This window comes from Misgurnus anguillicaudatus, chromosome 11, assembly GCF_027580225.2.
Source record: "Misgurnus anguillicaudatus chromosome 11, ASM2758022v2, whole genome shotgun sequence".
Taxonomy (NCBI): domain Eukaryota; kingdom Metazoa; phylum Chordata; class Actinopteri; order Cypriniformes; family Cobitidae; genus Misgurnus; species Misgurnus anguillicaudatus.
In genome coordinates, this window is record NC_073347.2 from 9,951,776 (window position 1) to 9,968,368 (window position 16,593).

Here is a 16,593-nt window from a genome sequence, read left to right on the forward strand (position 1 = left end):
TCAAACATGGTAAGGAGCATCGCATTTCCGTCTGACGTCAGAGGTATTCAGGCCAATCACAACATACAGATCAGCTGGCCAATCAAGGACACAGAGCTTTTCAGATCGATGAGTTTGGTACAAAATCAATGCGTTTGAGAAAGACAGGATATCTGGGGCTACGGTATAAGGAAAATTTAACCATAAACCATGCGAACACATTGTATACCAAATACACAAAATAATGTTGTTTTTTAGCAATGAAATCGGTACACTTTAAGCTACAACTAGGTTTTTATTACAGAAACAGAACCATATTTTCCTTTAATGCTAGAAAATACTGAATATATGAATGCCCCAGCACATTACTTAAAAAAAAAAAAAAAAACGAAATACAGTTTTTTATAGTGCCTAATGTTTTATTACTGGGTGTAGCTATCAAACGCACCATTGCATTTAATCTGAGAAGGCCAAGTTACCATCCTTGTATACCCAAAGAAGTTTTACTTGGTATTGTTTTATATATAAGTCGATCTGCAGTTTTACCCCACATTATTTGTCTCTTAACTTTTCAAATTCAAACGAACACTACAAACTTTGCTTAAAGGCAGGGTGCATGATCTCTGATGTTGATATTAAAAAAAAAAAAACGCACCCCGCCTTCAAATGATTTGTTGCATCTTAAAGTTCCCAGGGTTCGAACAAAGATAGGGAAAAAAGGTTTTATATATAAAGCAGCCTCTTTTTGGAAATTCTTACAGGATACCCTAAAGCTTACCACGTAACCGTCATTAAATGGGTGTAAGCTACTTTTAACAAACTGATCCTTTGGTAAATTGTTGTTGTGATTTTTGCATGTAAATGCATGAAAACAGGTTTCTATTGTAAGCAGATGGTGCTTGGAAATATATATATATATTTTTGTTTTAGTGTTTTAATCAGTAAACCCAATTTATATTCCTACAACAGTATTTAGTCAGGTATTTATTTACCTAATTAAGCAATTCTTTTTAAATGTAGGCTTGAGGAGAAACAGAGAAAACAAGTGTCCACTGGAGGGAGCACTAAAACAGATCAAAGTCAGTAAACATCACAACACTATGTTTGCCTACAATGTTGCAGCACGTTTCACTGAGTAACTGACTTTGCCATCTATCTCTTGGTAAGTGAAAAGTATTTTTTCCTAAAGCTGCAACCCTATTAAAGCGATTCAGATTCATTTAAATGTTGCCTTGTATAACATATGCAGTGAAAATATGTTTGTCAACGAGACATAATTATCCGAAACCACAAGTCTATTAAAAAACAAATTGTCTCCTTGCATAAATATGATCTATTAAGGTCCGTAGCCAGCCTATTGAAGTTGGGGTCTTTTATAAAAAAGTGGGCCTTTTTGCAGTTTTTCTCCTACTTTTGTATTTAATTATGAGCAGGGCCATACACAGGATTTTATAAATACGAGGTCCATATAAGAATTTTATAGGGCATGCACCCCAGGAAAAAAAATCTTATTTTTCTACATATATTAATTTTAATACAAAACCAAAGAATCAAATAACAATAGATTTCAAATCATGTCAGTATGCAGAAGATTTGTGTTGGTCATTAGGAATACATTGTAATACTTATTTTACCATCCTGGGCACACTGGGCTGTGTCAGTATAACATAGGCTAACTGAATATAGGAGGATGTAAGTGAATTAACTAAAGGCTAGCAATAATTAATTTATTAAATTAATTCACAATATGCACATACTTATTATACACTTATACATCAGTAATGCAGTGGTGGAACTAGAATCTTATAAATGGGTTGGCCAAAGCTACTTTAGGGGGTCCATATCCCATGAAAGAAAACTGTAATTAATAAAAAAGCATAAATGAATCTACGATTAGGCTGATGTCTGTTAATGAAGCAGAATGCTTCGTGTTAACTGCAGTAACTTTAGTAAAAGTTGTTCAGGAAATCAAATTCCATGATAAAGGTTAAACTTTATACAACTTAAACTTACTTCAAATAGCAGAGCTCAACGCTATAGAAAGTCAGGATGGATTCTCTCTTCTTTTGTTATTTAATTAACTTTAATGACTTCAACGGGTACTGTTTATTAGGCTTTAAGACCGAACGTAATAAAATGTTTAAGCCAAAAGATGAACATGGGCTCATTTAAACTCCGTGCACGCGCGCTACAGGTGGATGAAGCGTTGTACCGCGCACGTGATCCATCGCGTTTTCAAGTTCAAGCTTAGCAGCAGTCCAGTAACAACACAGTGGATCTAATCATTATAGCCTACAGTAAAAATATATCTTCAAGAATTAAAGGGTGGCGTTGAATTTTGTTAATAAACACGCTGAATAACAGGAAGTGAATTACTGGAGGGAGTAAAAGCGGCGCATTAAATTTGGACATCTGGCTCAGCTACGTAATGTTTCTTGTCTTGTCACCTTGACAATCACTGCGGTTTTATATCTCGTCCTTAAACTGCTGTATATTAGTCAGCGTTTGATTACTTACATCTTTGTTGCACTTCCACTAACTGCGCATCTGTCTTCCTCTGAGTTGCACCTCTGTCTGCCTGATTTGATTTTATTGGTCATACCGGAATATTTTTGACTTTATCTTACTGAATAGGTTGCAGCGCAGACCTGTTGGCCTGTGACATCACACTACCGCGAGATCTATTTAAAAGCATACTGATGTTAAATTAGGCTTGTTTGAGATGCAGCTTGCCTTGCCTGAAATTCAGACGAGAGCAGACGGCTTCAGTAAGGGGAGGAGTGAAAAAAGAGCTTTTAAGTCAGACACTTCACCAATCTCGCAGTCCAGTCGACTACAAACGTCAGCATAGGCAGAGATCACGTTCGCGTATTTTATCGCGGATTAAATAGATGCAACTTAAATACCAATAAATTCATTTACACAAAGATGTTTATAAGGAGAATCAACGAAGGTGAACTGTTCGTTACTGGAAAAGGTTACTTAGTAAATGTTGGGATGAATAAATCTAGTGGTAATACAAATTCGTTTCTGTTGTGTGAAATATAAACAGCTCACAGTACAAATAAATCAACACCAATACAGAAGTTTACAGGAACTCATAAAAAATATAAGTGTCATAAAGAACAATTGAATTAATATAAAAACTACTACAGGAATTAGAGTTTTTCGAATTAACAAGTCATCAGCTGACATAACCTGGCCAATGAGCATTAAGCTGTGTCGTCAGCAAGTCTTTTCCCATCGTGCTTTTCGTCAACGCAGTCGGTGGAGAGCAACTGCGCTCGGCTGTAGAATCCGACGAGCCCGCCTCTCCATCGCGAGAGTTATTTTGCACACGTCAGCGTGACATCAGAGCAAGTCGGACGTAAGTCGGACACTTTTCTAACCGACATGCATCTTGCGCGGATCACCGGTGATCGATTCTGCGCAGAATTTGCTCATCTCAAACAAGCCTATTGGTTTTGCGGTGCTAAAGGCTCGGGTATACTTTTTTTCCGCGTCCGCGTCCGGCTCGCGCGCCCACGCGTCCGCGCAGCTTTCCGAGTATAGTCCCCGCGGCTACACGCGGATGGCCGCGTTCGACACTATACGCAATTCAAATGATTTTTTATTCAAATTATTAGTCTAACAGGCTGTCAGGGCAGCACTGATTTGGCGACATTTACAGTAGCTACATTAAAACATTAGGATAAGAAAAGTAACTGATCCACCATTGCAAACACAGTTTAGAACAAACAATAAGACAACAAAGAACAGGAATCAAACAAACATGCTCCAGGGCTTTCTGTTCTTGGAAGAAGTAAAAGTTAAAGAAGAAAAACGATAGTGTGTGTGCAAATGCTGTCTATTTCCTTTGTATAATTGTTTATAGTGGGGTGCCCTGTCTAAATATGTTCACGCGCATGCGCTGTCGTACGCGGACTGTACGCGCACTGTCCGCGCGGTCTCAAATTTTGGGCTGCACGCGGACGGTCCGCGCGGCCGGCCGCGGACCTATGACGAGTGGATGCTGCCAATTCAAAGCCTAACCTGGAGAAGGATAAGGAGCAGCCTAACCTTCCGTCGCCGCCAGTCCGTGTGGAGTTTTGAATGGATTTGATAGGGACTGCAGACGGAAGACCGGCGGTGACGTCACGGCGAGTGCATGGAAGAATCGTTTACCGGCGGCGACGTCACGACGGCGTATGTTCGAAATTTACTAAAAAATTACGTGTACTAAGTACGTCTGAACTATGTACGTCGCCTTACAACACGTCTGATAACCACGTCGTCTCTAAGCACGTCTGATAACCACGTCGTCTCTAAGCACGTCTGATAACCACGTCGTCTCTAAGCACGTCTGATAACCACGTCGTCGCCAAATAACTACGTGTTGTTTTATGTGGTGCTGATGCTGCAGTCCTACAAAACGAGTTTTACTGTTATAGGCCAAACTGATTGAACTTCATTTAAAGCAACAAAAGGACACCAATACAAGGTGGACAACAATCAGTGAGTGAGTACTGAATGTAAATTTAACTTTCATTACTTTAACTTTTCTGTGCACCCTAAGGCATCAGAACGGGTTTAAGTTAAAAGTTGACAGATTTGCATAGTAAAAGCCACTATCAGCTTCTGATATCTTTTGAAATACCAACTGTTTATCTGTCTTTGAAACTGTAGTGCAACCACAACTGCGTTAATCATTTATTCTATTAAGTTTAAAAGATCTGCTGTCTTTAGTATTAAAGTTAATACGTTTTAATTTTTTGTTTTTATTTATATAGCCTTATCAAAGTAATTTAACTGGTGCAGTTATATTGTTCTACTGGCTACTGTGGTAGATTTAGTCTGTAATCATTTGATGTGTATATATGTACTATACAGTCTTCCTCTTTGGCCCAGTTTACCATCACAAGAAAGTGTTAAAGTTTTTTTCATGACGTACCCCTTTCATGTGTTTCAAATATTTCTCTTAACAGTGATTGTTTTCTGTTTATTAATTCAGTGAAGCTAGTGGATGGATTTGAAAGAGGGTTTACTAGTTCACCTGGCCATTTAGTCTTAATAATTATTGGTAAATTAACTTGGCTTTCTGTTCTCGAAGGGAGTTGTGAACCTTCAAAGAGAGTGAACCTGGGGTCGGGGCTTGAGCCCAAACTTCAACCCCCCTGTAATGGAACTGCAGAGAGGAAGAAAGGAAACAGTGAAGGAGATGGGAAGGAGCTAGGCTTAGAGGCGCAGAGACTGGTGCTCATATATGTTTTTAATTATGATTGACAGGCCTGAATGATTGGGCTCCTCCAGAACCTACATTTAAAACTTCATATACCCCAAACAATTGAGAAAAGAGGGGAATCTTAACAATCAGAGGTTTGAATATTCAAAGGTCAGTTGAAGTTGAAATTATGTCAATAACGCTATTTATTTAGATGATACTAAGTTATTCAAGTAGGCTATATTCAGACAGTATAACAGCAACATAAAAATTATTTAACAGTAATAATATTATATATTATGATACTGTTTATCAGGCATGTGTGTGTGGATGCATACATGGGCTGCAGTATGTGTGTCCTAATGATTCACTGTTGTAAGTGAACTTTGTGTAATGTTGAAACATATTGGGCAGCAGTATATGTCCTGTCTTCAAGTATTTACATTTTTAAGGGGTCATTAAGCTTTTTTAATTTAAGAGTTGAAAATTTACACAGCTACACATCTTACTGAACAAAATAGTAAAATAATATTTTGTACTTTGTATTTGATTAGGGTTGATGAAATGCATTTGTATTTTGTATCAAAATACTTTAATGTTTTGTATTTTTAAAATACTGTAAAATACTTTGTAAAAGTCTAAATGATGACATCATAGAAATGCGGCCTCTGATTGGTGCCTACTGAGAAGTTTGTCTAGCCCTAGACCGGAAAATGTATCCATATGAAAGGTGGTGGTCAATGTTAGAAACGTGCAGGCTGCGAGCAAATGATTAGATTAAATGGTTAGAAACTAGCTGCTATGAATACAGGTGCCATCAGTTGTCTTATGAATGACTTGTTTGTCAGTGTTGCTAATGCAATGTAGCCCCTTCAGTTCGTACCCGGTTGCATATGTCAGATTTTTCATGACTCAGAGTCATTGTAATGGTAAGGCAAAAGATCAAATAGCCCAACTCATGGAAGGTTTGCGAAGAAATGTCATGCTCTCATGTAAAAGTATTTTTAGTATTTTCAAAATAGTTTAGTAGTTTATTTTGATACATGTTGTGGCTGCTGTATTTTGTAGGTTATTTTGATACACTTGAATCTAAGGTATTTGGTATTCTATTTTAAAATACATTTTGATGTATCTTTGCCCAACTCTGATATTTATGTAATTGTAATTCACAAACCCGTATACTGTTTATAATTTTTCATTGTAACAGGAGCTACAAAATTAGTTGTATTTTGTGCAGTTGATTTCATTAAGGTTTTGACAGTCTCATGTAGTTTAAGCTACAGCTGCCTGCAGTACTGCTGCAACCCACATTTTGGAAAACATTGTAAAGCATACGGCTAAAAGGAACCATGTCTACTAGTGCAGTGTATAATAAATGTTGCCTGTGTATAATAGCTTACTCTTCTGTATTAATATAATGGTGTAATTATACAATTTTTAAGTTCTCCTGGTAGCTTATCATACATGGTCTGGCTGTGCAAGCAGGAAGCTGAGCAGATTTACTTCACAAGCCAGTTAACTCTACAGCAGTTCAATCCATATAGCAGCTGATGAATGTTTTTTTGGGGTTAAGGGTGGGGGTTTGTTGTGTTATTATTTATTATTGTATATACAGGCTTTAAACTGCAACACAATGCACAACAAAATGTGTTACTTTTCTTTATTTCAGAAATTCCCAAGGAAAAGTACAAATTATTCACATCTATAAAAATACCAAAAGTTAACAATGGCATGTTTAAGAAATGTGTGTGTGTGTGTGTGTGTGTGTATATATATATATATATATATATATATATATATAGCCTATTTAAATTTACGTGTTGAATTTTAAACACCATAACCATAGTGTTTTAAACTATTAAATATATATATAGTAAGGTTTTTTGTATTTATGAGTGTATATGCTGTGTTTATAGCTGTTATGGAATTGTGCAATCGGGTACTGTGCAATACAAATGCTAACTATTATAGTAAGTTTAACGGGACATGTGGAATTGACAGGATGAGGTGGGATGGTGGGTGTGTTTTGTGTAAGCAAAGTGTGTTTTCTATCTCTTTTGTGTATGTATTAATGTATCGCTTTTTATTTCCTGATTGCCCAAGACAAATTTCTCCAATAGGAGACAATAAAGGCTCAACTAATCTAAATATGACTGTGTAACATACAGCCAAGTGTGCACATTTGCACATGTTTTTAATACATTTGCAATGTAACACGTTTAGCTTTTAAGATCTAGCTTCAATTGCTGAGGTTTGTACGATCACACACACTTCTAAAAAGGTCTGACAGCATCTGCAACTACTTTTGAGGTAAGTGTCTATGGCGGCGACGTGCTTCTCCACGACGTTGGTATCACGCGTCAGTGGAGGCGACGTGCTTATCCACGACGTTGGTCTCACGCGTCAGTGGAGGCGACGTACTTATCCACGACGTTGGTCTCACGCGTCAGTGGAGGCGACGTATCCTTATCTCGCGTAAAAGTACACGACTGTCTCCTTCGCTTGGTTATCCGTGGCACTATCCACTCGCCATACGGACCCTCCTGATGACGAAAATGACGTCATGCGGACGGCGCGCATACGCGGACGTCCCTAGTATTCACCTTATTTTTCACGACAACAAGGGCGGCGCCATTTCGCTCATTTTGTCAACGTTCTTCCGGCCGCATAGACGATGAGCAGCTGAGGCAGTGACTGAAGACGACGCGTTAAGCTTAAAAAGTTCATTCAAGCGCCTTTATGTTTGTTTCTTACCAATTTTAACGGACGGGAAGCCGACTGAGGAACACCCTTATCCCAGGCAATGGTTCGACTACGATGGTCCGGTAACTTTAAACCACGCCGGGTGTTGAAAAGGTGTCCAGTTTCAGGTAAGCTATCTTAGCTAACTATGTGCTCGTTCGTCAAAAGTTAGATTTGTGAAGTCCGTTCTACAAATACACTTAAGATCAGTAACGTTAGTTTATAAAATGCAACTATTTGAATGGTTTTAATTGTCCACCAATATTTATATATTTACGATAGTACAACGAGATATTATAGTACATTGCATTCTTACAGTAGCCCACGTGATTCCTACAAGTTATGAGATTTCAGATGCTAGAATGTCAGTTCATTTCTCATTCAGATATTGATAATGACCTATTAAACAACGTATTATTTAACACTGAAGTTAAAGGTTGTGTGTATAATGTTACTGTCTCTTTTTAATGCATCTCTCTCTTACACACTGTTCTGTTTAAGTATGGGTGCCATTTATATATATTAATTCTCATGATGCAACTTTACTTTAAATACTAACATAAAAATGTTTATGGTTATATTGTTTTCACAGATGCATTGATGTGTAGTGATGCAGTGGACAACTGTGAGGATGATACAATCAACATGTTCCTAAACTGTGATGCAGAAACACAATGGGAGGATCCATCCGTCTCTGACCACAACTACACTTTAAAATCACAACTCAACCTGAAGCAACCTACATCTGATATGGGAAAACAATGGTGCGGTTTCTCAGACAGGGCTTATGCTGGTACCAGGCTAAAATGCATATTTGAGCTACAAAAATGTAAAAACACCTTGTACTGACATACCTCAACATATATGAGTGCCATTGTTTTGTCACAAGATGTGCACCAGTCTTGTTTTTTTGTAAGGTTTGTTTGTAAAAACTAAAATGTCCTAATATAATTAAGGCCTAGTCCTGTAAACCCTGTCGAAGAAACCGCTTCAATGTGTTAAGCTGGCACAAATGTACATATCTTTGCTGAGAAACAATCATCTTTGTCAGCTTTACACAGGGTTGATATTGCATCCATTACACAGTCGCCAAGCACTTTACCAGTACATACACCAACAGCTTCCAGATATACGCTTGGGATCAGCTCCTGATGACTCTGATAAAGCTGTGTCTTAATTTATTGCAGGGTGGTCTTGCTGAAAAGTTAGCTGTTTCTTAGTCTAGTTATCTTTATAAACCTTTACAGTGTGACCTGATTTTACCTGTTGTAAAGTTACATTAAACCTTCATATGTGATTAGATGTCATGCAGTGATATTAAACATTTACAATGTGAGCTGTTGTGCATTTATTAAACCTTTACAATGTGATCAGATGTTACCTGCCATGCAGTTATATTAAACCTTTACAATGTGATATGATGTTGTGCATTTATATTAAACCTTTACAATGTGATCAGATGTTACCTGTCATACAGTTATATAAACCTTTACAATGTGATCAGATAGTATCTGTAGGGAATTTCTTAAACCGTATGTGAGCTTTGTAGATTCCACTTAAAATGATTTAAGTCTCCTGATTTGAAGGAATAAGTGTTGACAAGTTTGCAAATGAATTCTATCATACATTACCACATAAAAACGAAATAGTTATTGGACTGGCTAAGGTGCACATTTGCTTTAAAAAAGACGAAATCACTGTGTAAATAGACATACTTTTAATAATTTTCAATGCTGCTCCATCAACTCCTGACAGGACGAGGTAATTAAATATGCCAGGTTACTTGCCGCGGCCGCTTCATATCGTCTAACCACGAGACGATTGATGGGACAATATAAGACTATCCGAGCGTCATATGAAGTTTTAACCGTCCTCCTAATTTAAAACATTTACAGCAGTAGCGATATTTGTCATTTCGCTAAAGTTATAGTGAACTACAAACAATCTTTTAACCACCAAACTAACCACCGAATGCACTGTGCCATATTAGCAGCGGAAGGCGGTTGACAAAATGCGGAAGAGCGAAGAATTAAAAAGGGGCGTGGCGGAATAAGGTGAATACTTTCGGCTTAAGACGTCACTTGCCGATCGGTCTGCGCGGCGCACCAAAAAGCCAAACGAGCGCTGAGCTTTGAGTCAAATAAGACGAGCGTCAGAAAATGAACGCGGTCAGGACCTCGGGGACCTCAATGGTGAGTACGACCATGGTCACAAGCATTGATTAATACAATAATCACATTTAAAAAATTCTGGACCTTTGGAGTGAGTACGCTCACAGCACTGCAAGCACGCGCCACATAGCGTAATATCCTCGCAGAACTTAACTGCAAATTATGTGTGATTACACATATACGTGTGGTTACGTCAATAAAGCACATATCGGTCAATAAAAGGAAGTAGTGTTATCAAAATATTTAAAACATATAAATGTAGAGTATAACAGGACTTATGTTTAACTATCTGATTGCAGCCAATGTGAGCGAAGCTCCAGTGGCGCAATCGGTTAGCGCGCGGTACTTATATAGCAGTACATTGCAAAGCAATGCCGAGGTTGTGAGTTCGAGCCTCACCTGGAGCAGTGTTTTTACAACCTGACACACAACAGCTGTTTAACATTCCATTTTATTATTGTCCCGAAAGTTGTTACAACACTGCCCAGACATTAATACGTAAACAAAAAGAGAAACAGTAATAAAAATGGCGGAAATGTTTACTAGCATAGCATGCTAATACAATACACTTTTAGGTAAATAAGGAATAATATCAGGCTTATTAATAATAGTAATAATAATTAATGTTATTTTCTTATAACAGTAAGTGAGTTTAAAAGAGTGAGTAAAAATGAAAACACAATTATGTGAAGTATTATAATATTTTTATACTATAATATGTAGCACCGCTTTCGAACAGCAGGCGTCAGTCTTCGATCATCTAAAAGCCTTTTGTACAGCTAATACATGAACTGCAAGCACTAAAACATGCCTACCAGTTGATGGCAGTGTTGTTCAAAGTTTAAGAATTCATTTTTTTATTGCTTTTAATGCATTTCATCAGGTCCACTTTTATTCACTTCCTCAATTCATTTTGTTCCTTTGCTTTCTCTTAGTTTCTGAAGTGAGGTTTTATCTTATTTTCTTTACTTTCTTAAATATAATAAAATTACAATTTTGAAAGCTAATAAGATTAAAGAACAGACCTAAATTTGATTACTTGTTTGGACACTTATGCAAACTCTCTATTTGAAGCCTAGATCAATTCAATTCCTTTAATATGTTGTATAAAAGTTTAGTTTTCTGACAGAGAACATTAAGACCTTGCATGCACGCAATGCTGCTTTTCATATCCACAATCAATTCCAGATGTGTTCATGCTGACTGGCAGATATTATCACAGCATCAAGTTTGTGTTGTGTGCATTGAGGTGTTATGTCATTAAATTTCATTTATTTTGATTGTAAAATTTTCCCAATGCCCTGTTTTCATATTTCTTTCATTTTTTTTACAGCCAGAGTAAAAAAGCTTTATTTAATCTGTTCCTATGCATTGTGGGCAGCCTGACAAGGCCCATTTAGCTAAGATGTTTTGAGACATCAAATTAAACATCAGATATGACAGATGGACTTCATTGCAGACTTGATCTTGACAGTTTTGATATGATCTTTGGCCTGCCTTTAACACTAATGTTAGAGAGAATCAACAACATATTCCCAATATGCCTAAATATGGGATCAGAGCCAGATCTGATTTGAGTTCTTCTGAGAGGCAACGCTGTGGGAAGATTTATGTTCATTTGTCTGGGCGTTTACATTCAATGCTGACTTGTTCATTTTGATTACAGAAATAGATAATGTAATTCAACTCTGTTGGGAGAGCCTTGGAAGTTTGCTAAAGCTAGAAAGGATCGTGGCATGCATGAGATAAGACTAGCAAACATCCTACAGTAAAAGAGTGACTCAACAAATCCAGTCTGTAGAGACAGCCGCAGACAGCTGACCGTCAGCCCCCCCTCCAAACCACAGACTTAACTTTTCACTTAACAGATTCGGTATTAATAACCAAATTCAGCCGCCCTGTAAAGGACAGAACCTGCATAATGGCATTACCTGCCCTCTTTGTTTAGTAGCCTTCTAAGCTGCACTATAGGCGATAAACATGACATGAAGTGAAAAAAGTTCAGCATAGGGAAAAAATCAACCCCTCTTGGTTGAGACGCTGCATTAAGATGTAGCTTGTTCAATGTGATGATGACCTTTCTTTCTGGAATAAACATTGAGTTCAATTTAACGGTGGTTTTCGATTTACAGTTTTTTGGGAAGGGCTTTAGCGGAGCATTTGCACACCAAACAGAAATAGCATTCATAATTAAAAGGCATTTACCGGTATTAGCATTAATGTCACGATGCAGAGATAACTTGAACCTTGTAAACACTTTTTGCAACACTCGTAAGTTAACTTTTTTTACTTTTCCTTTCAACTTTCTTTCTTTTCTTTCAGTGTTACCCTAGTAATCTGGGTCATAGACATAGAGAGCACTACATAGGACACTGGAGGTGTTTTGTCAGAAAGTGGTTCTTTGCCCATACAAGCCTTTTGTCAATGTGAAATCGGCAAAATCTGTCATCGCTGTGATCTGTCTGCACTTGCGTTGTGTTCTGTGGAAGCAGATACCAGTTAGCTGTCGAAACACTAAGGAGGCTCAATGCACACAATTCACTTTTCTCTCCAAACATCGTCAAGAATGTTTTTCTTCTATATATAATTTTTCTTCCGTTGACTATAGATTTGTTAACCATGGGTTTGAATGGGTCTTTTTTAGAATTGCTGCTTTAACAAATGTTTTGGGACATAGTGTAAGTATATAACAAGACACATTCTGTGAGGTAATATTCCACTTCTTAATACTTTCCACAAATCTAAATGTTCAAATATACAATTCTACCTATACACTTTTACATAGATATTCGCTAGAGAATTCGATTAAATCTGAGAGTCCTTATCTCAGATAGGACAATCAACAAATGAACTGGCAAATACTTTAATTAGGGATGCTTTTATGTTCTAAGTCCTTACGTTGCATGAGCAAGATCATTTGTATCTATATGTTAATGTACTCCAGGGTTTCCCAAACTGCGATTCAAAAACCCCTGGTGGTTCTTGAGGGAATCAGATGTTTTTTGTGAGTGGATGATAAACTAATTACAATTAAAGGTGCTGTATGTAGATTTTAGCGGCATCTAGTGGTGAGGTTGCGAATTGCAACCAACGACTCAGTCCACCGCTCACCCCTACCTTTCGAAGCACATAGAAAAGCTACAGTGGCCGACACAGGACAAACACATTGTTGTCTGAGACAATGTAGTGACAAAATGTGCTCTGTAGAGAAATGTAGAAACATGGCGACTTCCATGTATGTGGACCCGAAGTGTATTTAAATAAAAACGGCTCATTCTAAGGTAACAAAAACACAACTGTTCATTATGTAAGGTCTTTATTCACTACTAATAATAGTTGCATTTATGTCAATAGATCCTCCTAAAATGTACCCATTGCACCTTTAAAGGTGCAGTGTGTAGATTTTAGCGACATCTAGTGGTGAGGTTGCAAATTGCACCCCCTCTTTTGAAGCACATAGAGAAGCTACGATAGCCGTCACAGGACAGACATGTCCTTATCTGAGACAACATAGTGACAGACACGCTCTGTAGAGCAGTTTGTCCGTTTAGGATTACTGTAGAAACATGGCGGCGCAAAATGGCGGCTTACGTGTAGGGGGACCCACGGTGTATGTAGATAAAAACGGCTCATTCTAAGGTAATAAAAACAATACAGTTTGTTCTATAAGGTCTTTATCCACCACTGATAATATAGTTATCTATATTATATTGCATTGCTGTCAAAAGATCCTTCTAAAATTACACACTGCACCTTTAAATCATAAAATGTAAATAAATCATTTTAAAATTAAAAAATATATATTTTAAAAATAAATAAATAAAACACCTACTTACACAAAATATATATTTTATCCATTTAATCTGGATGCCTTGTGACCATTACACGACACTACAATATAGCAGAAAACTAAGAACTCATGCAAAATAGACAGATTTTTTTTACGCACCATTAAAAGCAAATTAAAACGTGTAAAATATATTTTTTAATTTATTTAATTTCATTTTTTTAAATATTAGCTTAAAATTTCAGGGAGTACTTTAAGGAATAAATTATTTTGGTTAAGGGCGTTTCGTCTGACAAAAATGTTTAAAAACCCCTGATTTAATCCAATGCATAGAAAAGCCATATTATGCATTAATTGAAAAAAGTTGCGCTAAAGTAATCCTTTGTAACTCTTACGTGGATGTACAGTTTTTTTATAGGTGTACACTACTCATTTTAATAAATCTGTACCAGTCACATGAATAAATCTCACCTTTATAGGCCTTATGACAGTGGAATGTATTTTAGGCTATAACTCACATATGTCTTTGGTTAGCTATGACTGTTAGCTGTGAGTTGTGACAGGTCATTGGTTCAGTGTTATGTACTAAGGCCCGTGGGCTATGCTCATTATAGTAGAAGGCATAATTATTATCATTACTGCGCCTGTTTTTTTCCACACACACACACACCGTTTCCCTCCAGGCAACTTGAAGATTAAGTGTTTGTGAGTCTGCCAAGAGGAAATGATGTCACCTCATTTGGCATGAACTGATAACAGGTCAGGTTACCTTATTCAGGAATACAGTTTAATATTGTGCAGTTATTTGAGAACTGGACTGTATTTATAATCATGTTTCTTTCTTGTGATTCCAGTCCTCAAAAAAAATCTCTTGAGGGCAGTTATGATTTCATTATTTTAGTTTCTTCTGAAATGCTCACTTACTGTATATGAGTTTATTACTCACAAACTAGTTCCCAGTTGCTTGCAATAGTCCGTGCGTGAATTTCAAAGAACTGAACTACCAACTTTCAGAGTTTAATGCAGAGAGTGAGAATACACAGAAGCTGTAACTAAATATTTGTTTAAGAGGGACAAACTATGCAAGCAGACCCAGGTAGAGATAATGGCCTGATCTGATATCTGCCCTGTCCTCCCTATACCTCTTTATAGCTTTATTAACATGTTTTCAGGAGACTGTTCCTCTGCCAGTTCCCTTGACATATTTTCCTCTCTGCTGGAAATTTAACTTGATTTACAGAACTCCAAATGAACCTCTTTCACAATCCTCAAGTTCAGATGGTTTTCAGAGCACTCTTAGCAATGCAAATATTCACAAATGCCTTTACTGAGTTATTACAAACATAGTAACTTTTTAAAACTAAAAACCGGAAACACCTATTGCAGAATTTTTTGGATAAGTGGAGCTTTTTCGCACTTATCCAAACTTTTTGGAGAGGAGGCATTTCTGACTCATCTGTGCTTGCATTGCAACCCATTTATTGATAAAAATAGCCTGCCTGTGCAGTTTTCTTTGTTTTATCAGCCAGACCAAAGATACTGTATCCTTCCTCTCTCTACCCCATACAGTGTCAGCAACAGAGAGCATTTCCTGACCACATCCCCTGGACCTACTGCCCATCCAGATACATATATAGAATACTTAATGGACGCTGTTTGATTTATGGAAATGCAGGAGACCCAACAGTTGGGAGCTGCTTATGTGGAGGTCCAAATAGTTTTATTCCATATATCTTTTTATTGAAACATTAATAACATGAATGCAATACATAACCTACCTGCATTAGCACACAAGACCTCAGTCATTTGTAGGGATGCACAATACGGTGTACAGTATATTATATGGCTGCATGCTACCTGTTTAACAGCGCTACACACCTTTCCTTTTTTACTGCATATTTATCTGTATCACCGTCATTGCAGTTATTTATCATCACAGAGGTGCAATGCATTTTAAAGCCTTGCCAGTTTAAACTATCAAATGATTTTACTCGCACCCTGATCCTTTGACATGCACCTCGTGAAAAGTTCTCTTTTGCATCTTATTGTGCTTAAACTGTCAAAAACACAAAGTTTGCATACTGTAGTTTTCAACAGATGTGATCTTGAAGTATTCTGTATCTTACACATTTAACTCAGTCAGTGAACAAGAATTAAAGTGTAGCACAACAAGATTGAGTGTATCTGAACTCTGAACATAGGTAAATATAAGGGCATAGCACTGGCACAACCAGTCTGGATGACTCACACAGTATTGTTTATCATACAATCCCTTATTTCTTGAGGTGTTGATGATAAGCAATGTTGTTCCCAAGAAGGAAAGGATTAGATGGGTGTTTAAACAAGGGAATGCTTCTTATAGTAGTTAATGTTGGACAGGCAGGGGATTGCCTTATGGGCACAGCAGGTTGGATCTTTCATAGTCCAGGTTATTGCTCCTTGTGGATATGTCAAGGCCAGTATGCCTGATCTCTTAGGAGGTGTTGACAATACCCTTCAGTTCAAAGACGTCTTTAGGGAGATCCTGGCAATGAAAAATCTTGAGAGCAAAGAGAACAAACTCCTTTTCAGAGCCGAGACTTTCCGGAAAAGACAGATTCTTAAAAAAATGTCCTGCTGCTTCAACCAGATCTCTGCATTAATGCCTTGTATAAAAACTTCAGTAGAAGTGATTTAACGTGTACACTATTGTAAGTTTAGGGTCAATGAAATCT

At 37.3% G+C, this 16,593-nt stretch overlaps 1 protein-coding gene, 2 long non-coding RNA genes and 1 other non-coding gene across 5 annotated transcripts in view; 3 read left to right on the forward strand and 1 right to left on the reverse strand.

The window, feature by feature from the left end:
• Window positions 1–2,594, reverse strand: part of haao (3-hydroxyanthranilate 3,4-dioxygenase) — a 42,479-nt gene extending 39,885 nt beyond the window's left edge. The window contains exon 1 of the mRNA XM_055170620.2: window positions 2,497–2,594. Coding sequence (XP_055026595.2) covers window positions 2,497–2,579 — 83 coding nt within the window. The 5' untranslated portion in view covers window positions 2,580–2,594. The remainder of the gene's footprint in view (window positions 1–2,496) is intronic.
• Window positions 2,595–7,874: 5,280 nt separating this feature from the next.
• Window positions 7,875–9,337, forward strand: LOC141368784 (uncharacterized). The gene is made up of 2 exons (XR_012372073.1): window positions 7,875–8,049; window positions 8,514–9,337. It is a non-coding gene; the product is annotated as an uncharacterized lncRNA (long non-coding RNA).
• Window positions 9,338–9,991: 654 nt separating this feature from the next.
• Window positions 9,992–16,593, forward strand: part of LOC141368785 (uncharacterized) — a 133,298-nt gene continuing 126,696 nt past the window's right edge. For both annotated transcript variants that reach the window (XR_012372075.1, XR_012372074.1), the window contains exon 1: window positions 9,992–10,113. This is a non-coding gene — a long non-coding RNA (uncharacterized lncRNA). The remainder of the gene's footprint in view (window positions 10,114–16,593) is intronic.
• On the forward strand, window positions 10,406–10,499 carry trnai-uau (transfer RNA isoleucine (anticodon UAU)). Its single transcript has 2 exons — window positions 10,406–10,443; window positions 10,464–10,499. It is a non-coding gene; the product is annotated as a tRNA-Ile (tRNA).